General features: G+C 37.6%; 1 protein-coding gene across 1 annotated transcript in view; it reads left to right on the top strand.

The window, feature by feature from the left end:
- Positions 1–23,039, top strand: part of TTC29 (tetratricopeptide repeat domain 29) — a 314,056-nt gene that overhangs the window by 131,560 nt on the left and 159,457 nt on the right. Inside the window, exons 9-10 of the mRNA XM_030815182.1 lie at positions 445–568; positions 14,233–14,461. Of these exons, the coding sequence (XP_030671042.1) occupies positions 445–568; positions 14,233–14,461 (353 nt within the window). The remainder of the gene's footprint in view (positions 1–444; positions 569–14,232; positions 14,462–23,039) is intronic.

Below are 23,039 nucleotides of genomic sequence, written 5' to 3'. Positions count from 1 at the left end.
TTTACCCATTCATCAGTTGATATACATTTCAATTGTTTCCATGCCTTGACTATTATGAATAATGCGGCTATGAACTTTCATGTATGTGACTTTTTGTGTTGACATATTTTTGCTTCACTTGGGTATATATTTTGGAGTAAAATTTCTGGGTCATATGGTAACTCTATGTTAAAGTTTTTGAGGAACTGCCAAGCTGTTTTCCAAGAAAATGTATCATTTTACATTTCCATTAGCAATGCATGAGGATTTAAAAGTTTCAGTTTTAACTCAATGTATGCGCCAACAAAAACAAGCCATATATTTTTAATTTGGTATTTACACATTAAATCTCATTATCCTGATAACCATCTTGCATTTTCTACAGCAAAGACACAAGAAACTTCCTCTTTACTGTGACATTAAGTAAGATGATACTCCATTGACTTCCTGTTTCATTCATTCTAGCCAAGGAGAGATGACAGAAGCAATTAAATACTTGAAAAAATTTGTGAAAATTGCAAGAAACAATTTTCAAAGCCTAGATTTTGTGAGAGCAAGTACAATGCTTGGGGACATCTACAATGAAAAAGTGAGTCTATGTGTTTCTTGTTTATGAGAAATTTACAGTGTTTAGGGAGAAATGTGCCGTTTTAAAAGTCTCTTCTCATGTCATCCTTGTCTTCCCACAATATATTATGCAGAATGGCCCTGGACTGCAGCATGTAGTTAATGCCCATGGCAAGGACTAGGAGGAGAAATGCCTCCTCCTCCTTCTCCTCTTCCAATACCTTAGGGCCATGCGGGGACAGTCCTTATGAGCTGCTAACCCTGATTCATAGATTCGACATCCAGTGAGGATTCTAAGTGACATTGGATTTGAGGAGCAATTAAAATATTTAATTCAAAGGAAATTGATTATAACTGTTGGCTATTATCTACTTCCACTGACATTCATCTCTCTCGCTCCAAATTCTTTATTAATCCATCTGTGGCGCCCCTGCTAGGTTCCTTAGAAGAAGGAACGACAATCCTAAAAACAATTCTGCAGAAAATTTAGAGTGGAATTTTAGCAACAGATTGATTACATGAAAGAGAAAACAGGAAGAAGAACAAAAAAGTCCAAAATAAAATTATCCAATTCAAGAAGCTGTTACTAGTATAATGTACTGGTCATAATGGACTTCTGTCATATTTTCTCCTGATTTTATCTTTTTATTACTGATTCTCCTTTAGAAATGGTGTGAAAGAGCCTTGTTTCTCTAGTTATAATTGCTGTTTTGATCATGAATAAGATCCATCATTTTCAGGGTAATTATGTTCTCAAATTATGTTTATACACTTTCTGTTAATCTCTTTGAGAGTCTGTGTATGTAGTGAATAAAATCACTAATTCCAAAACCACACTGCTTGAGTTAAAAACTCAGCTCTTTCACTTGTAAGATCTGTGACCTTGGGCTAGTTACTTAAATTTCTAGGTGCCTCAGTTTTCTCACCTCATAAAGTTAGTGTGCATATTAAGTTAACATATGGAAAGCACTTAGGCTAGTGCTTTACAGCAGGAGAAGTACTATCTTTATAAACTTCTGTTGTTCTCTACACCCTTAGTGGTATCAAACAGTTCCCCTTTGCCAGACCCTCAGATGATTCTGGGTGGCAATGGTATTCAAACCCATTCTCCTAACCACTACAGTATTCTGTCGTTTGCCATAAAATTGACTTTATTTCAGAAGGAGTTAGGATTTTTTTTTTAAGGAAATCGAGTTTGAAATTAATTTGAATGAGTGAAACTAATATTTCTTTAGTTCCTAATGTGGAGTAAGTGCTTTCAAACAAGGTATCTCATTTCCTTTTTGTCTTACATCCCCTCTCTTGCTCCCCTGGGCTCATTTGCCTCCCCTCTCTCCTATTACTTGAAATCTAAAAAGCCCCCTTTTCTCCTGGCCCTTCTTCTCCCCGCCTCCCTTACCTATCTTGCTCCCTTCTCTCCTGCATCCTTCCTTCTCGTCCCTCCTCCTTGCTCTCTGACCCCTGGGTCATCCTCTCCCTCTCCCCCATCTCCACCACTTTGTTTCCCCTCTTTTTTCGAGTCCTCCCCTGTCTGTTGCTCTAGCTGTGCTCAGGTTTTGCATGTCGTGTGCTTCCTCTGCTACCCTCTGGTTCCCAGCCCATTTCTTTGCCTTTATTGACTCCTCTCTCCTTGATTTTGTATTTGCTTTTATTTACTTTTTAGGATACAGTGGTGAAAACAGAAAGACCTAAACCCTTGTGAGGCTCACAGTCTAATGAGGGAGCATCGCCTATAGCACAGGAGAAAAGATATAGTATATGAATGTATGCAGTATGATAATGGTGTATGAATCAACTTGTATATTTGAAGGCATATATATTTGAAGATAGTGCAAATACCCAGAATCCTCCAAATTTTCTATTAGAATAGGGATAAGCTGATGAAATTTAACTTCTGGAAGTTGACACAGCTTTTGGATATTATTTCTCATACCTTAACTTCAGATACTAAACTCTTCTCCAAGAATCAAAAATCGGAGAATTAAATACACACTGATGAGATATAAACTCTTGGCAAAAACATTAAGAAAATGCAAATATAAAAATATTGCCCCTCAGAAAAGTTTATTTTCCTTATGCTTTCTGTTATTAGGAAAATATAGGTTAGCAATGTTCATGTTGTACAGAAGGGCTGGGTTTGGGTGTTGTTTGGAGGTAGGGTAAAAAGTTGTGTTTTTTGCCCTTCTGTTTTGAAGAACAGTCCTTTTAAAAGCTCAGATCTCTCCCCTCAATTCCAAGCGCATACCCCACCACCTACTTACCTCTCCACTTAGATATCTTCAACTGTACTGTACTAAAAACTGAACTTACTGTTTTTTTCTCTAAATTTTTTCTTCTAACAACTTAAATCTCAACCTCATTAGAATATTATTTAGGCATTTTCCGAGCAATCTTCTCCTTTTAGTCTATGAGCTCCTCTTATCTGCCCCATCCAGGCCCACGGCTTTTAAATACTATCCATACGCCAGTGACTTCCACATTGGTATCTCCAATCTTGGTCGCTCCTGGGACTCCAAATTTTGTAAAGGTAATTGCTTCCTTGGCACCTCCACCTGGATTTCTAATCTATTTCAAATGCAACCCACTCCTCTCTAGCCTTCTCTATCTTAATAAATAGTAACATTATCCATCCACCCAGTCACTTAAGCCAAAAATCTGAAAATCCTTCAATTCTCCTCTCCCCTGGCTCCATATTCAATCCAAAAGCAAACTCTGACCTTTATGTTACCGAATATATATCTCAAATCCACCCTTTTCCCTCTATCCCTGCAACTGTCACATCAGTTTATGACACTATATTGTCTCACCTAGACACTGCAGTAAGCCCTAAACTCAGCTTCCTGCATACACTCTCTTCCCTCCCACCCCCGCATAAGCAGAAAGAGGCCAAAGTACTTACTTTAAAATGTAAATCAAATGCGATTTCTCTGCTTAAAACGCTTCCATTACTTCTCATTCACACTTCCATTACTTCTCACTCTTCCGAGAACATAAATATAAATCCCTACCCTATCCTAAAATATGAGATAGCCCCACCCCTATCTCTGACCTCATTGCTTCCAACTCCTTTTTATCCACTCCACCATAGCGAATTGACATTCTTGGAGTTCTTTAAGCATGTTAAGCTAGTTCCTGCCTTAGAACATTTGCCTTGGCTGGAATGCTCTACATGAAATGCTCTGAACTTCACATTGCTGGCTTCTTGTCACTCAGATCTCTGTTCAATGCCACCTCTTCAGAGGGGCCTTCTCTTAGCAACGAAAGAGTGGCCATCAGGTTGCCCCCTCCCTTTTTTTTTTTTTTTTTTTTGAGATGGAGTCTCACTCTATTGCCAGGCTGGAGTGCAGTGGCACGATTTCGGCTCACTGCAACCTCTGCCTCCCGGGTTCAAGTGATTCTCCTGCCTCAGCCTCCCAAGTAGCTGGGATTAGAGGCAAACGCCACCCCACCCAGCTAATTTTTGTATTTTTCATAGAGATGGGCTTTCATCATGTTGGCCAGGTTGGTCTCGAACTCCTGCCCTCAAGTAATCCTCCCTTCTCAGCCTCCCAAAGTGCTGGATAACAGGCATGAACCACCATGCCCAGCCTCTATTTCATTTTTGTATAATATTTTAACATTTTGAAAACTTGTCCTGAATCTTTAAAAACAAACCCAATATCTTCTGGCTTCATATTACTCATGCAAGGTATTGTAATTGTATTCTTAACAATTTTCAAGAAATAAAAATATTATAAGATGAAAATTATAATAATTGGAAAAATATTGGAGTTACCCTTTCTGTAATTATTATAGTAATTATAATTAGAATTAGCACATTTAAAAAATATCCTGTATCCTAGTTATTTACCTTTCACTATGTAATCATAGAAAATGGACCACTCATCCTACCCTCTGGGTCTTTTGATGGACTGTTAACTGAAAATATATAATTAGTGTAAAGTGGTCAAATGAGAATGTTTTAGAGGAAATAACTAGGTTTATAAGATTTCTCATTCCTTAATAAAATCATAGACTAATGACATAGTTAAAAAGAATGGTGGTTCCAACACTAAAATTATAGGGAAAATGGGTAGGAAATGGTTTATCCTTAGTACTGAGAAAATGCTTATTTATTTTGAGCTTGCTCATTGAATAGAGTGACATTTTAGACACTAAAAATCAAAATAATGCGTGAAAATTCTATGTTATAATGTGATAATTTGAGCGTTGTTCCAAGGTCTATGATGTCATCAAGATCCTGTCCTGGAATTGTCCACTAAATGCTTATCAGGGATATTAATAACATTAAATGAATTTGTTCTCTTCCTGTAAGATTCATTTAGGAAGTGCATATTGTCAACTCATATTTAAGATTGCCAAGACTAATTACTAGAATCTTCTGAATTTTATAATAGAATAGGGATTATCTGAAATAAACTGTAGAAAGTTATTTTTAACCTTTGGAGAAGAGATTTAGACAGTAAATTCTAAGAATTAAACATCCACAAGTACAATATACATTAGCAAAATCTCATTCTAAAATGGTACGTATACAAATGCTTGCATCTTAAAAGAATTAATTTTTTATTTCTTTAGTAGTGTTTTAAACTAGAGAAACTAGAAAAACTGGTAGGTTTTTATCTATTTAATGTCAGTTGTGTGCATCTACAGATGGAATACTAAGTACAATTTGACGGAATAATAATTAGCTAATTATAAAGCTCCCATTTTAAGAGTAAAAAGGCACTTAAATAAGATCTAATCAAAATTTTAGGCATATCACTACTTACACTTAATAGTAACCTCAAAAACTTGAGTGGAAACTCCATTTACTGCTCCTTCTGCATGGCCTGGCATTTGGCCTGGCTCAGCGTGGTTGCCAAATGAATGAATGAATGAATGAATGCATGAATGAGTTAATTTTAATTTAATAACATATAAAAATAACTTTGGAAATTCATATATATGTTCACTTATTTGTGGTCTCTAATTTTCCTAATTAAGACTCTCACCTAAAACAATAAATAATTGAAATCTCAGAAATATAATTACAATATCAATTAGATATTTATACTTTTGTTTCTAAAAAAATGGTTACGTTTGGCCTAATTATATATTTTCATATATTTTTTCCTATGTCTTTGATATCTACCAGGAAAATCTATAATTTTAGTGACTTTTATTTTCATCATCTTCAATATTCGTATGTTTCTCAATTATAGTTTACTTCATTGGCATACAAATATCGTTGATACAGTTTTATTTTTTCCTAATTAACTTCTTTTCTCATATAAATTTTATGTTTTATGCCTCGAAGAGAGAGAAAGAATTGTTCACCTCAACAAACAAAAGTTATTTTTGATGTAATATGGAGAGACTCTGTTTAAATTAACAAAGCTGGTTGGAATGAATCATTTGAATGAACAGTCCTCCTAAACCGTCTGTGTGGGCATGTAATATAGTGTTATATGTGCTCTTCCTGTTTCTAACAAAATGATCACATAAGTCCTATTTCTCACCCTCCTCACCTTGCCAGAAATTTCTTTATTCAGTCAGTTTGACCGATCTTGGAGCTTCATGATTATACAGAGGTATGCAGAGTTGAAGATGTGTTTTACCTCTACTGCTGTAATGGTATAAAGCTGTTCCTGTGTTGCTTTTATGTTCATTTCCTTCATAAAATACTACAAACTGACTTAACAACTCATACAGCAAAATATTCCCCCATATAAGGGTTTCTGTTCAAAAGAGTGCACATGCACGTGTTTGTTTTGTGTGTTTGGTGGGGTGAGGAGGAGAGAGATGAGTGGAAGGGAGGAGATGGTGGAGCCTAAAGGGTTATAAGTCAGTGAAGAAAGGAAATTTTGTCCCCTAGAGCCTTTACAAATGTAGCTCAATCCTAGATAATATCTTCCTCTTAGAAAGAGATTTTCATGAGGATTTTTAGAAGATTTGGGGTGGCAGAAGATGCTCTTTTCTCTGAGGCTCAATATGATTATCTGTAAAATAATAATAATATTTTCCTCATAGGGTGACGTGTGAAAGTTAATGACATAATATATATGAAGTATTTAGCATTGGCCCCCATGTTTCATAAGAGCTAGGTAAACAGTATTTATTTGTGGAGGATAGCTTTTAATAAAGGTGACACAGACTAACAAACAACAACAACAACAACAACAAAACCCTGAATTTTTGCAGCTCAAGCTGTTGCAAAGGACTTCTTGAAGAGATATTTGAATGATCATTTGATTGGTGCTAGTGACATCGAGATCATATTTTTCAGAAATTTTGGATACTTCAACATTCTCAGTTAAGAAGAATGGCATATGAACACGGGAAAATCAGAGCAGTAAACGAATTAGAGGATAGATACATTTATTTTCACCAGCCATTAACTGAATGACTTGGCTGAAATGACCTTTTGCTGTGACTGAAAACAAAACATAGTAATCCCAGCACTTTGGGAAGCTGAGGCGGGTGGATCACTTGAGTCAGGAGTTCGAAACCAGCCTGGCCAACATGGTAAAACCCCGTCTCTACCAAAAATATAAAAAATTAACCGGGCATGGTGGCATATGCCTGTAATCCCAGCTACTCGGGAGGCTGAGGTAGGAGAATCGCTTGAACCTGGGAGGCGGAGGTTGCGTGAGCTGAAATCATGCCACTGCACTCCAACCTGAGTGACAGAGCGAGACTCCACCTCAAAAAAAAAAAAAAGAAGTTATGTAAAAAATATTTCATTAGCTAAATCCAACTCTATGGATAGTAAAATTCTATCCAAATCAATGTGAATTGGTTCACTCATTCCCAAACTTCTTTTTACTACAATGTATTAGGCTGAACCATATGAAATTGCCAATATTTGACCACTTTTTGTCGATAAGAACATAAGACTTTTTTAGGTATGCTTTAAGTTCTGGGATACATGTGCAGAACATACAGGTTTGTTACATAGGTATACACGTGCCATGGTGGTTTGCTGCACCCATCAACCTGTCATCCACATTAGGTATTTCTCCTAATGCTGTCCCTCCCCTAGTCCCCCAATCCCCAACAGGTACGTGATGTTCCCTTCCCTGTGTCCATGTCCTCTCATTGTTCAACTCGCACTTATGAGTGAGGACGTGTGGTGTTTAGTTTTTCTGTTCCTATGTTAGTTTGCTGAGAATGATAGTGTCCAGCTTCATCCATGTCCCTAAAAAGGACATGAACTCATCCTTTTTTATAGCTGCATAGTATTCCATGGTGTATATGTCCCATATTTTCTTTATCCAGGCTATCATTGATGGGCATTTAGGTTGATTCCAAGTCTTTGCTATTGTGAACAGTGCTGCAATAAACATATGTGTCCATGTGTCTTTATGGTAGAATGATTTATAATCCTTGGGGAATATACCCAGTAATGGGATTGCTGGGTCAAATGGCATTTCTGGTTCTAGATCCTTGAGAAATCACCATCCTGTCTTCCGCAATGTTTGGACTAATTTACAATCCAACCAACAGGGTAAAAACGTTTCTATTTCTCCACATCCTCTCCAGCATCTGTTATTTCCTGACTTTTTAATGATCACCATTCTAACTGGCATGAGATGGCATCTCAAACATTTCTATTTCTCCACATTCTCTCCAGCATCTGTTGTTTCCTGAGTTTTTAATGATTGCCATTCTGACTGGCATGAGATGGTATCTCATTGTGGTTTTGATTTGCATTTCTCTAATGGCCGGTGATGATAAGCTTTTTTTACATATGTTTGGTGGCCACATAAATGCCTTTTTTTGAGAAGTGTCTGTTCATATCCTTTGCCCACTTTCTGATGGAGTTGTTTTTTTCTTGTAAATTTTTTGAAGTTCTTTGTAGATTCTAGATTTTAGCCCTTTGTCGATTCTGGATTTTAGCCCTTTGTCAGTTGGCTAGATTGCAAAAATTTTCTCCCATTCTGTAGGTTGCCTGTTCACTCTGGTGATAGTTTATTTTACTGTGCAGAAGCTCTTTAGTTTAATTAGATCCCATTTGTCAATTTTGGCTTTTGTTGCCATTGCCGTTTGTGTTATATTCATGAAGTCTTTGCTCATGCCTATGTCCTGAATGGTATTGCCTAGGTTTTCTTCTAGGGTTTTTATGGTTTTAGGTCTTATGTTTAGGTCTTTAATCCATCTTGAGTTAATTTTTGTATAAGGTGTAAGGAAGGGACCCAGTTTCAGTTTTTTGCATATGGCTAGCCAGTTTTCCCAACACCGTTTATTAAATAGGTAATCCTTTCCCCATTGCTTGTTTTTGTCAGGTTTGTCAAAGATCAGATGGTTGTAGATGTGTGGCATTACTTCTGAAGTCTCTGTTCTGTTCCATTGATCTATATATCTGTTTTGGTACCAGTACCATGCTGTTTTGGTTACTGCAGCCTTGTAGTATAGTTTGAAGTCAGGTAGCGTGATGCCTCCAGCTTTGTTCTTTTTGCTTAGGATTGTCTTGGCTATACAGGCTCTTTTTTTGGTTCCATATGAAATTTAAAGTAATTTTTTCTAAATCTGTGAAGAAAGTCAATGGTAGCTTGATGGGGATAGCATTGAATCTATAAATTACTTTGGGCAGTATGACTATTTTCACGATATTGATTCTTCCTATCCATGAGCATGGAATGTTTTCCCATTTGTTTGTATTCTCTCTTATTTCCTTGAGCAGTGGTTTGCAGTTCTCCTTAATGAGGTCCTTCACATCCCTGTAAGTTGTATTTCTAGGTATTTAATTCTCTTTGTAGCAATTGTGAATGGGAGTTCACTCATGATTTGGCTCTCCGTTTGTCTATTATTGGTGTATAGGAATGCTTGTGATTTTTGCACATTGATTTTGTATCCTGAGACTTCGCTGAAGTTGCTTCTCAGCTTAAGGAGATTTTGGGCTGAGATGATGGGGTTTTCTAAATATATAATCATGTCATCTGCAAACAGAGACAATTTGACTTCCTCTCTTCCTATTCAAATACTCTTTATTTATTCCTCTTGCCTAATTGCCCTGGCCAGAACTTCCAATACTATGTTGAATAGGAGTGGTGAGAGAGGACATCCTTCTCTTGTGCCAGTTTTCAAAGGGACGGCTTCCAGCTTTTGCCCATTAAGTATGATATTGGCTGTGGGTTTGTCATAAATAGCTCTTATTATTTTGAGATACGTTCCATCAATACCTAGTTTATCAAGAGTTTTTAGCATGAAGCCATGTTTAATTTTATCGAAGGCCTTTTCTGCATCTATTGAGATAATCATGTGATTTTTGTCATTGGTTCTGTTTATGTGAGAGATTATGTTTATTGATTCGCGTATGTTGAACCAGCTTTGCATCCCAGGAGTGAAGCCAATTTGATTGTGGTGAATAAGCTTTTTAATGTGATGCTGGATTCGGTTTGCCAGTATTTTATTGAGGATTTTTGCATCAATATTCATCAGGGATATTGGCCTGAAATTTTCTTTTTTTGTTGTGTCTCTACCAGGTTTTGTTATCAGGATGATGCTGGCCTCATAAGATGAATTAGGGAGGAGTCCCTCTTTTTCTATTGTTTGGAATAGTTTCAGAAGGAATGGTACTAGCTCCTCTTTGTACTTCTGATAGAATTTGGCTGTGAATCTGTCTGGTCCTGGGCTTTTTTTGGTTGGTAGGCTATTAATTACTGCCTCAATTTCAGAACTTGTTATTGGTCTATTCAGGGATTTGACTTCTTCCTGGTATAGTCTTGGGAGGGTGTATGTGTCCAGGAATTTATCCATTTCTTCTATATTTTCTAGTTATTTGCGTAGAGGTGTTTATAGTATTCTCTGATGGTAGTTTGTATTTCTGTGGGATCAGTAGTGATATCCCCTTTATCATTTTTTATTGCATCTATTTGATTCTTCTCTCTTTTCCTCTTGATTAGTCTGGCTTGCATTCTATCTGTTTTGTTAATCTTTTCAAAAAACCAGCTCCTGGATTCATTGATTTTTTGAAGGGTTTTCTGTGTCTCGATCTCCTTCAGTTCTGCTCTGATCTTAGTTATTTCTTGCCTTCTGCTAGCTTTTGAATGTATTTGCTCTTGCTTCTCTAGTTCTTTTAATTGTGATGTTAGGGTGTCGATTTTAGATCTCTCCTGCTTTATCAATGTGGGCATTTAGTACTATAAATTTCTCTCTAAACACTGCTTTAGCTGTATCCCAGAGATTCTGGTACGTTGTGTCTTTGTTCTCATTGGTTTCAAAGAACTTATTTATTTCTGCCTTAATTTTGTTATTTACCCAGTAGTCACTCAAGAGCATGTTGTTCAGTTTCCATGTAGTCGTGCGGTTTTGAGTGAGTTTCTTAATTCTCAGTTCTAATTTGATGGCACTGTGGTCTGAGACACTGTTTGTTATGATTTCTATTTTTTGTATTTGCTAGGGAGTGTTTTACTTCCAATTATGTGGTCAATTTTAGAATAAGTGCGATGTGGTCCTGAGAAGAATGTATATTCTGTTGATTTGGGGTGGAGAGTCCTGTAGATGTCTATTAGGTCTCCTTGGTCCACAGCTGAGTTCAAGTCCTGAATATCCTTGTTAATTTTCTGTCTCATTGATCCATCTAATATTGACAGTGGGGTGTTAAATTCTCCCACTATTATTATGCGGGAGTCTAAGTCTCTTTGTAGGTCTCTAAGAACTTGCCTTATTCATCTGGGTGCTCCTGTATGGGATGCATATTTATTTAGGCTAGTTAGCTCTTCTTGCTTCATTGATCCCTTTACCATTATGTAGTGCCCTTCTTCGTCTTTTTTTTTTTTTATCTTTGTTGGTTTAAAGTCTGCCTTATCAGAGACTAGGATTGCAACCTCTGCTTTTATTTTGCTTTTCATTTACCTGGTAAATATTCCTTCATCCCTTTATTTTAAGTCTATGTGTGCCTTTGCACATGAGATGGGTTTCCTGAATACAGCAGGTCTTCAGTCTTTATCAAATTTGCCAGTCTGTGTCTATTAATTGGGGCATTTAGCCCGTTTACATTTAAGGTTAATATTGTGATGTGTGAATTTGATCCTGTCATTACGATGCTAGCTGGTTATTTTGCCCATCAGTTGATGCAGTTTCTTCATAGTGTCAATGGTCTTTACAATTCTGTGTTTTTGCAGTAGCTGGTACTGGTTTTTCCTTTCCATATTTAGTGCTTCCTTCAGGAGCTCTTGTAAGGAAGGCCTGGTGATGACAAAATCTCTCAGCATTTGCTTGTCTGTAAAGGATTTTTATTTCTCCTTCGCTTATGAAGCTTAGTTTGGCTGGATATGAAATTCTGAGTTGAAAATTCTTTTCTTTAAGAGTGTTGAATATTGGCCCCCACTCTCTTCTGGCACGTAGGGTTTCTCCTGAGAGATCTGCTGTTAGTCTGATGGGCTTCCCTTTGTGGGTAACCTGACCTCTCTCTCTGGCTGCCCTTAACATTGTTTCCTTCATTTCAACCTCGGTGAATCTGACGATTATGTGTCTCAGAGTTCTCCTTCTCGAGGAGTTTTGTGGTGTTCTCTGTATTTCCAGAATTTGAATGTTGGCCTGTCTTGCTAGGTTGGGGAAGTGCTCCTGTATAGTATCCTGAAGGGTATTTTCTAACTTGGGTCCATTCTGCCCGTCACTTTCAGGTACACCAATCAAATGTAGATTTGGTTTTTTCACATAGTCCCTTATTTCTTGGAGGCTTTATCATTCCTCTTCTTCTTTTTTCTCTGATCTTGTCTTCACACTTTATTTCATTAAGTTGATCTTCAATCTCTGATATCCTTTCTTCTGCTTGATCGATTCAGCTACTGATACTTTTGTATGCTTCACGAAGTTCTTGTGCCATGTTTTTCAGTTCCATCAGGTCATTTATGTTCTTCTCTAAACTGGTTATTTTAGATAGCAATTCATCTAACCTTTTGTCAAGGTTCTTAGCTTCCTTGCATTGGGTTAGAACATGGTCCTCTAGCTTGGAGGAGTTTTTTATTACCCACCTTCTGAAACCTACTTCGGTCAATTCATCAAACTCATTTTCCATCCTGTTTTGTTCCCTTGCTGGCAAGGAGTTATGATCCTTTGGAGGAGAAGAGGCGTTCTGGTTTTTGGAATTTTCAGGCTTTTTGTGCTGGTTTTTTCTCATCTTCGTGGATTTATCTACCTTTGGTCTTTGATGTTGGTGATCTTCGGATGGCATTTCTGTGTGCACATCCTTTTTGTTGATGTTGATGCTATTCCTTTATGTTTGTTAGTTTTCCTTCTAACAAACAGTCAGGCCCCTTTCCTGCAGGTCTGCTGGAGTTTGCTGGAGGTGCACTCCAGACCCTGTTTGCCTGGGTATCACCAGCGGAGCTGCAGAACAGCAAAGATTGCTGCCTTTTCCTTCCTCTGGAAGCTTCGTCCCAGAGGGGCACCCTCCAGATGCCAGCTAGAGCTCTCCTGTATGAGGTGTCTGTCGACCCCTGCTGGGAGATGTCTCTCAGTCAGGAGACATGGGGGTCAGGGACCCACTTGAGGAGGCAGTCTGTCCCTTAGCAAAGCTTGAGCACTGTGCTAGCAGATCCACTGCTCTCTTCAGGGCTGGCAGGTAGGAAAATTTAAGTGTGCTGAAGCTGCGCCCACAGCCTCCCTTCCCCAGGTGCTGTGTCCCAGGGAGATGGGAGTTTTATCTATAAGCCCCCGACTGGGGCTGCTGCCTTTCTTTCAGAGATGCCCTGCCCAGAGAGGAGGAATCTAGAGATGCAGTCTGGCTACAGGGGCTTTGGGGAGCTGTGGTGTGCTCCACCCAGTTGGAACTTCCCAGAGGCTTTGTTTATACTGTGAGGGGAAAACCACCTACTCAAGCCTCCATAATGGCTGGCCCCCCTCCCCCCACCAACTTCAAGCATCCCAGGTTGACTTCAGACTGCTGTGCTGGCAGCGAGAATTTCAAACCAGTGGATCTTAGCTTGCTTGGCTCCGTGCGGGTGGGATTCACTGAGCTAGATCACTTGGCTCCCTGGCTTCAGCCTCTTTTCCAGAGGAGTGAATGGTTCTGTCTCGCTTGCATTCCAGGCACCACTGGGGTGTGAAAAAAAAAACTCCTGCAGCGAGCTCAGTGTCTACGCAAATGGCCGCCCTGTTTTGTGCTCAAAACCTGCAGGCACCAGAGGGAATCTCCTTGTCTGTGGGTGGTGACGACCATGGGAAAAGCATAATATCTGGGCCACAGAGCACCATTCCTCACAGCACAGTCCCTCACAGCTTCCCTTGGCTAGACGAGGGAATTCCCCAACCCCTTGCACTTCCCAGGTGAAGCACTGCCCCACCCTGCTTCAGCTTGCCCTCCGTGGGCTGCACCCACTTCCCAAAGAGATGAGCCAGTTACCTCAGTTGGAAATGCAGAAATCACCTGCCTTCTGTGTTGAGCTCACTGGATGCTGCAGAACAGAGCTGTTCCTATTCGGCCATCTTGCCAGACATTGCAGAACTTAAGTCTTATATAGCTTAGTCTAATAGATACAACTTGCCTACTAAGTTAATTTCAAGATATTGAATGGTGAGTAATCACAGGTCTATAAAAGAACCTTATCCTAATAGCCTACTTTTCATCTGTTTCTTCTTCAAGATGAACTGCTGTAACTGTCAAAAGGTCAGTGTGGGACATGCCAGGGTAAGGTCAGAAAATATGTGAAATGGTGACATTAAAAGTAAGAAAGAAAATTATTTCTCTTACCTTTTTAGGGATACTACAACAAAGCTTCTGAATGCTTTCAGCAAGCTTTTGACACAACAGTAGAGCTAATGAGCATGCCTCTGATGGATGAGACAAAAGTTCACTATGGAATAGCAAAAGCTCATCAGATGATGCTTACAGTGAACAACTATATAGAGTCTGCAGATCTCACCAGCCTCAACTACCTGCTGTCATGGAAGGAGAGCAGAGGTGACATTGAACCTGATCCAGTTACTGGTAAGGCACTGGTTTTTAGAATACTTTAGTTTTCATATAATGCTCAATGGTTAATTCACTTTCATTGGAAAGGTTCACTCAAATGTTGGTGATTTTAATTTGATTGGTAATTTTAATTTTATGGATCCATTACTACATGAAGGTTGGATATACTTTTGTGCTAAATTATACCTTTGATGTTTAAGAGAAGCATAAAACAGTGGTAATAATGTGGTGTACCTGATAAATCACCATTCTCATGCTGTTTTTTTTTTCATCAGTTATCTTAGTCAACAATATGTACTGATGAGGCATAAGGAATGTGAAATAAGCTTATACTTTTTTAGCATGCTCCGTGTTATACCTTACTGAAAAGAGTGACTGTTGATGAATGCCAATTTGTTTTATGCGCTTACTTTACTGATGAGTACTTTTATCAGTTTGAGTTGGAATATTAATTTAGAAAATACTTGGTAGTAATCTTTCTCAATTCTACTTTTTTGCCACATGCTTTTTCTTATTCAATAGAATTGAAGAATTCTATTCAAAATAGTCAATTAAAACCAAACAACTAGAAGGGATGCAGGGGTCAGTATTATGTGCCAACTAGGCTTGGCTTTAGTCCCCAGTTAAGAACTTTAGAATGGGATATTTTAAAAACCAAAACAAAATAAAATAAAAAACAATACTGCCTATGGCAGACTTTAGAGTTTCTTTTATTTGTGTGCAAATCAAACTTTTTAAAGTAAAATATTTTGACATAACTCAAATGGAATCATAAGGCAAACCTTTTGTAATGTGAAGAAGTATCTTCTATTTGATTTTATCTCTTTGTTTTCCCCTGTGGTCATTTAGATGAAACAACAGTCTATTTGGGTATTTATTTCCTCCATAGAATAAATTGTAAATAATAGCAAATTAAGCATAAATAAGTTTTGTTGACTTTTTTAGGTCAGTAGAATACTACTACCCACCATCCTCTAGTTATAAAATAAGGAAAGATTTTCTTCCAAATACATCCACAGTAAGAGAAAACAAGATGAAGTCTTCAAAAAATTGGCAGCTTCTTGAATTTCAGTGTGTTCAAACACCCCCAAAATATTTACAGTCCATTATTAACTGACTGCTTTCAGGTCATATTGTGCTTACTTCAGCATGCTGTCTTGTCATCATGTATTTGAGAGTTCTGTAGTTTTGAGTTATGTATCCTTCAGGTTTGCATATTTTCTGCCCAGAATGGCAGAAAATAATGCAGAGGAAACATGACTCATATTAGATTGCTTATTCTGATGAAGGTTTAGTAGAAGATGAGTAAAGCTACTCACATTTTCAGATTTATTTTGGATAAACTCCAACCATCACAATGGTAATTATGAAAAAAAATACTCCTGAAAAAAGTATCTTCTGATCAGATCTATGTCTATTCGAGGCCATCCTGATTTTCACTTTTAAAAAAAATCTCTCTTTTTTTTTTTTTTTTTTTGAGTTCTGTCGTCCAGGCTGGAGTGCAGTGGTTTGATCTCGGCTCACTGCAAGCTCTGCCTCCTGGGTTCACACCATACTCCTGCCTCAGCCTCCTGAGCAGCTGGGACCACAGGCACCCAACCATGATGCCCGGCTAACTTTTTTATATTTTTAGTAGAGATGGGGTTTCACAGTCTTAGCCAGGATGGTCTCGATCTCCTGACCACATGATCTACCTGCCTTGGCCTCCCAAACTGCTGGGATTACAGGCGTGAGCCTCTGCACCTGGCTCTTTTGTTTTTCTTTATTCTGTAAAACTATTTATTTTTCTATACTTTTAATGTTTTATTTCCATGTTTTTGTAAGGTCATGCTTTTTTTTTCCAACAGGACTTAGGAGCAGAACAAAAGCATATCAAAATATTATTCAGACATTAAAAACAGCTATTTGTATGGTAGAGGGGGGCAGATTAAGTTGTTCAGAATGCTATAAAATGAAACATTCCTTTGCTGATTTATTTCGCCTACATTAGAAATATATGCATGGATGAGCCACAACATTATAAAACTGAAAAATAATAACCTTTTGGATCCAAGTACAAGTGAGAAATTAATTCTCATACTACTGGCATGATTTAACATTTCCAGAGGTAGCCCTTCTATTTGGAAATAAAACCTGTAGGATATTATCAAGCACGTTTGTTTACATAGACATATTTTTTAATTCAAAAGACGTGAAATTCTGCTTTAAAATGCTTCAAAAATACTTATTGAACCACAACTCTTAACACCATCTCTGCTCTGCTTAAAAATCTGCCTTGGCTCCCCACTGCCTGCTCATTAAATACAAGCTTCTCAATCTTTTCTGACCACTTCCCTCCCCTGCCCTCTGCCACTCCCCCTGCCCTCAGCATAACACACACTTTATTATTATCACCTACTTTCAGTTCTAGCCCCATCCAGGAAAATCTTGCCCATTTTGCTAGGTCATTCTCAAATGCTGAAACCCTCCATGATGCCCTCTTATTTAAATGTGGTCTCTTCTCTGTCCCATATTGAATGTCATTCATTTCTCTCTACGCGCTTTTCATTTGGCATATTCTGCATCCTACCACAGCCATTTCTGTAATTGCCTTAACTGCCTGATTAAGGGTAAGTCTCTTGAAAACAGGTCCTTGTTCTTGGTATTCCCTACAAAAGAAGACACGATGTTTGGCATCTACTAGGTACCAAGTAAATATTTGTTGAATTAAATAGAATTCAAAATGAGTATGTATGCCCTAATCATAAGCTAATTTGCATTAACTACTTTTTAAACAAAATGCATAGTTTCCCCCTCTTCTTGGAAAACCTGTGATCCAACACTGCATTTTGATTACCATCCAATTATCACATGAATGAAGGATGACACTCACCCAACATGATGTCAACAAAATGAAAAAATACAAAAATATTATTTGGAAATCTGAGCAGCTTTTAAGTTTTCAACTTTTGCCTTTCTTCTAAGAAAAGGCATCTTTAATCTTGCCATTGAAGGGTCCTATGTATTCAGAAAAAAACAGATCAAAGATCTGAAAGATACATTTTAAAAGCTGTGCAGTTATCTTCGCCTCTGAGACTTCCATCCTCCAAACAAATCATTAGCTCAGAGAGCAGGCAATATTCTTTTAAGCAGAGGAACATGACCCCCTAAGGGAATAGAGCAGTGAGAGCACTCAGGTCTCTAGATGAAATAGAACAGTGACTCACCAGCAATCATCTCTCATCTTTCTACCTTTCGGAGGGAACACAGCAAATATAGGCACCTTCATTCTGTTCTAACACTCTTAGATATGGTTAGACCTGATTGCTTGTTCTTTCTTTCCAATATTAAAATAAGAATAGATTATCCTCCCAAACTTAGGGATTTAGAAGAAATTCAAATTTATTGCAGTTCAATAAAATTGTTCATCCTAAATCAACTGAAATTGGTTGGCTCCGGAAGGCTTAAGAGCCTATGAATTTCTGCTGATTTCTCCAGAATATAGTTTACTTTCCTTACTAGAGCTATTATCTCTACAATCAAGAAGAATTTTTTTTAAAATGAAAGGCTCATTCATATGGCCTTTTGGAGATCTCAGACCCACATGTGGAACAGCAACACAGAAGCAAAAGCTTTCCATATTCAACTTAATAACAGTATTAACCTAGAAATGTAATTATAGCCATTTAAATACCAACATTGTTAACCACTTCATTGATAATAATTATATCAGTAACATGGTTTTAATGTACTTTCTTATTGTAGCCAAATGTAAATGACATCAGAGAAATAAGACGCAAATCCTGACTATAGAAATACAGTAGATTAAACTGCTGGCAGTCAGTACTTAAAGACACTATTTTCTACAAAATGGAATGTAAAGGTTTCCTTGACTGGCAATGATATCATCGTAGTTTTATGCATCATTTAGTATTCTTAAAAGAGAATGATCAAAACCATGACTTTGTCTCACAGCCCTTGGTTTATGTTGACTTAATGTGGGTCCCTGCACTTAATGTTGAGTCATGTTTTTGTAACCTGTTCCTTGCTTGTATTTTTCATTCATGAACTCAACCCTTTAAAAAAAAGTGAAAAAAATCACTTTCACTAGTGATCCTCAGCTTTTATTACAATCAGCTACTTCTGTTGGTTAATAACTTTAATAATGAGGAGGAAGTCATGGAATTAGCCAAAAAGTCAGCAAGCAAGTAGGTTTCATCCATCTTATAATCACAGAGCAACTCTCTGTCTTTAATAATGTTTTCATAACCAACACAAAGAAAAAGAAGAGTCTTGTGAAAAATATGACTGAATCAAAGCTCACCTACTGGCAGCTTGGTGTCATTCAGAGAGGCTACCAGTCAGGAGTCCAGTGATCTGAGCTCTAACATCATATTGAGCACTAATTAGCTTTGTGACTTTCAGCAAAAGATTTCATTTTGTGTCCTTAGCCTGTTACCTGAGGTTCAAAATATATGCTGATAAAATTCCTCTGGAACTGACCATGATTTCTCAGTAAGAGCATCTTTCTTACTAAATATGGTATTTTGTAGTCTTTTTTTTTTTTTTTGAGACGGAGTCTGACTCTGTCGCCCAGGCTAGAATGCAGTGGTGCAATCTCAGCTCACTACAAGCTCCGTCTCCCGGGTTCATGCCATTCTCCTGCCTCAGCCTCCTGAGTAGCTAGGACTACAGGTGCCCACCCCTACACCCGGCTAGTTTTTTGTATTTTTAGTAGAGACGGGGTTTCACTGTGTTAGCCAGGATGGTCTCGATTGCCTGACCTCGTGATCCGTCTGCCTTGGCCTCCCAAAGTGCTGGGATTACAGGCGTAAACCACTGTGCCTGGCCCGGCCAGTATTTTGTAGTCTTTACGAGTACAATCTAGATGTTCATGAGCATTTTATTTGTTGTTTTTCTCCCCACAAACATCGGCTTCTGTGAGTTTCCACAAAAGGAAACTTATTATTATCATTATTTTTATTATATATTAAACAACTGTAGGAAGACCAAGTGTATTTGATCCTTCTGCTAGAATTTATAATAAAAGTTTTACTTTTCCCTGGTTGGCACTCTTGAGGTTGCTAATCTTAGTGAACTATATTATCTGAAGACTTTTAATTCATCCTCCTGTATCCAATCCTGTGTCTTACTTCCCCTTAGCATTTCCTCAACCCTACCCTATGCCCCGCTGTTCCTGGGGCTCCTGATTTCTGAATATTCCTGCTTTTCTTCTAATGATTATCCCTTTTCATATACTTTACTTTGTGGCTACCTCTTCCCTCCTAAATCTGGTGCCACTCCTATATCCTATAGTCCATACGTTCAAGGAGGTAGTAGGAACTTTAAGAGTCATGGAATAAAATGTCCAAGATGAAAAATAAATTGAATGGGATTAGCAGCAGATTACACAATGCAAAGGAAAAGGTTAGTGAACTTGAAGACATAGCAATAGAAACTATTCACAATGAAATACTGAGAAAAAATACTGAAAAAAAATTGAACAAAGAATGTCAGAGAACTGTGGGTCAACTTCAAGAAGCCTAATATACGATTGAGTTGGAGGCCCCAAAGAAGAGGGAAAAGAAGAGAGAACGAATATATATTTTATATATATATATTACTTTGATATATATATATTACTTTGATATATATATATATTACTTTGATATATATATATCAAAGTAAACAGTAGCCAGTTGTTTTACAAATTTAAGAAAAACCACAAACTGGAATTTAAGAAACTCAATAAACCTTAAGCAAAAGAAACATGAAGAAACTAAACCGAGGCATACCATAGTCACAGTGCTTGAAATCAGTGATAAAAAGAAACATCTTAAAGCAGCCAGGGTGAGGTGGGAGAGGAAGGACACTACATACAAAGACAGGACAAACAAAAAAAACCAGAAAGATCTTTGTAAAAAACACAGTTCAGAAGAAGGTATTTAAAGTACTGAAATAAAAAAAAATAAGCATCAAACCTAGAATTGTATACTCAGTGAAAATATCTTTCAAAACCGTAGGCAAAATAAAGCTTTTGCCAGCCATACAAAAGCTGAGAGAATTAATCACTAAACAACAGTACAAGAAATGTTACAGTCCTACATACTGAAGGAAAAAGGGATTCAGTTTGAAATCTGCATCTGTGCAAAGAAAGAACATAAAAATTAGAAATATATCAGTAAAAATAATTTTTCTTTTTAAATTTGCTTTAAAAATAATCGATTAATGCAAACAAATAATAATGCATTGTAGGGTTTATAACAAATGTGAAAGTAAATGTAAATTAAATGGAGAAATCTGATTTTGTAGCGGCACCTTCAGTTTCCACCAGGCAGACAACTGCCAGCCTGGGGACCACCATAGCTCAATATTTGAACTGAATGTTGTCAGTGCTCATCAGTCTCTTCTTTGGGAACCCACTGTTTTAGCAACCATATCTCATTGCCTAGTTGTTGGTTTCCTCTAAAAGGGATTTGTTTTTAATTTTGACCTTTTTTTTTTCCTGAGATTACAAAACTTTACCTGGCTAAAGGTGGGTGATATATTTTGATACTGGGTATTTTGGGGCCCCAAATCATCACAGCCTTCTTCACAAAGGGGCCTTCTAATGTCAGCTTTGTGGGTTTTTTTTTTTTGACTTTTAGTAGGAATTTATTTTTAAGTTGTGCTATCATAGTAAAGGTCAAAATTTAATTATTCTTTAGGTATGTTATTATATGTATAAATGTATGTATGCATTTAAATATTTCTGCTCTATTAATATCGCAACATGCTTGACTTTTATCTATCCCTCATCTAGATATATATATTTTAATTATTATTATACTTTAAGTTTTAGGGTACATGTGCACAATGTGCAGGTTTGTTACATATGTATCCATGTGCCATGTTGGTTTGCTGCACCCATTAACTCGTCATTTAGCATTAGGTATATCTCCTAAGGCTATCCCTCCCTGCTCCCCCCACCCCACAACAGTCCCCAGAGTGTGATGTTCCCCTTCCTGTGTCCATGTGTTCTCATTGTTCAGTTCCCACCTATGAGTGAGAACATGCGGTGTTTGGTTTTTTTGTCCTCTGATAGTTTACTGAGAATGATGATTTTCAGTTTCATCCACGTCCCTACAAAGGACATGAATCATCATTTTTTATGGCTGCATAGTATTCCATGATGTATATGTGCCACATTTTCTTAATTCAGTCTATCATTGTTGGACATTTGGCTTGGTTCCAAGTCTTTCCTATTGTGAATAGTGCTGCACTAAACATACGTGTGCATGTGTCTTTATAGCAGTATGATTTATAGTCCTTTGGGTATATACCCAGTAATGGGATGGCTGGGTCAAATGGTATTTCTAGTTCTAGATCCCTGAGGAATCGCCACACTGACTTCCACAATGGTTGAACTAGTTTACAGTCCCACCAACAGTGTAAAAGTGTTCTTATTTCTCCACATCCTCTCCAGCACCTGTTGTTTCCTGACTTTTTAATGATGGCCATTCTAACTGGTGTGAGATGGTATCTCATTGTGGTTTTGATTTGCATTTCTCTGATGGCCAGTGATGATGAGCAGTTTTTCATGTGTTTTTTGGCTGCATAAATGTCTTCTTTTGAGAAATGTCTGTTTATGTCCTTTGCCCACTTTTTGATGGGGTTGTTTGTTTTTTTCTTGTAAATTTGTTGGAGTTCATTGTAGATTCTGGATATTAGCCCTTTGTCAGATGAGTAGGTTGTGAAAATTTTCTCCCATTTTGTAGGTTGCCTGTTCACTCTGATGGTAGTTTCTTTTGCTGTGCAGAAGCTCTTTAGTATAATTAGACCCCATTTGTCAATTTTGGCTTTTGTTGCCATTGCTTTTGGTGGTCCTTGCCCTTGCCTATGTCCTGAATGGTAATGCCTAGGTTTTCTTCTAGGGTTTTTATGGTTTTAGGTCTAACATGTAAGTCTTTAATCCATCTTGAATTAATTTTTGTATAAGGTGTAAGGAAGGGATCCAGTTTCAGCTTTCTATATATGGCTAGCCAGTTTTCCCAGCACCATTTATTAAATAGGGAATCCTTTCCCCATTTCTTGTTTTTGTCAGGTTTGTCAAAGATCAGATAGTTGTAGATACGTGGCATTATTTCTGAGGGCTCTGATCTGTTCCATTGGTCTGTATCTCTGTTTTGGTACCAGTACCATGCTGTTTTGGTTACTGTAGCCTTGTAATATTGTTTGAAGTCAGGTAGCGTGATGCCTCCAGCTTTGTTCTTTTGGCTTAGGATTGACTTGGCGATGTGGGCTCTTTTTTGGTGCCATATGAACTTTAAAGTAGTTTTTTCCAATTCTGTGAAGAAAGTCATTGGTAGCTTGATGGGGATGGCATTGAATCTATAAATTACCTTAGGCAGTATGGCCATTTTCACGATATTGATTCTTCCAACCCATGAGCATGGAATGTTCTTCCATTTGTCTGTATCTTCTTTTATTTCATTGAGCAGTGGTTTGTAGTTTTCCTTGAAGAGGTCCTTCCTGTCCCTTGTAAGTTGGATTCTTAGGTATTTTATTCTCTTTGAAGCAATTGTGAATGGGAGTTCACTCATGATTTGGCTCTCTGTTTGTCTGTTATTGGTGT

Source organism: Nomascus leucogenys, chromosome 7b, assembly GCF_006542625.1.
Source record: "Nomascus leucogenys isolate Asia chromosome 7b, Asia_NLE_v1, whole genome shotgun sequence".
NCBI lineage: Eukaryota > Metazoa > Chordata > Mammalia > Primates > Hylobatidae > Nomascus > Nomascus leucogenys.
The sequence above is the reverse complement of the archived record's forward strand: the minus strand, read 5'-3'. Positions and strand labels throughout refer to the sequence as shown.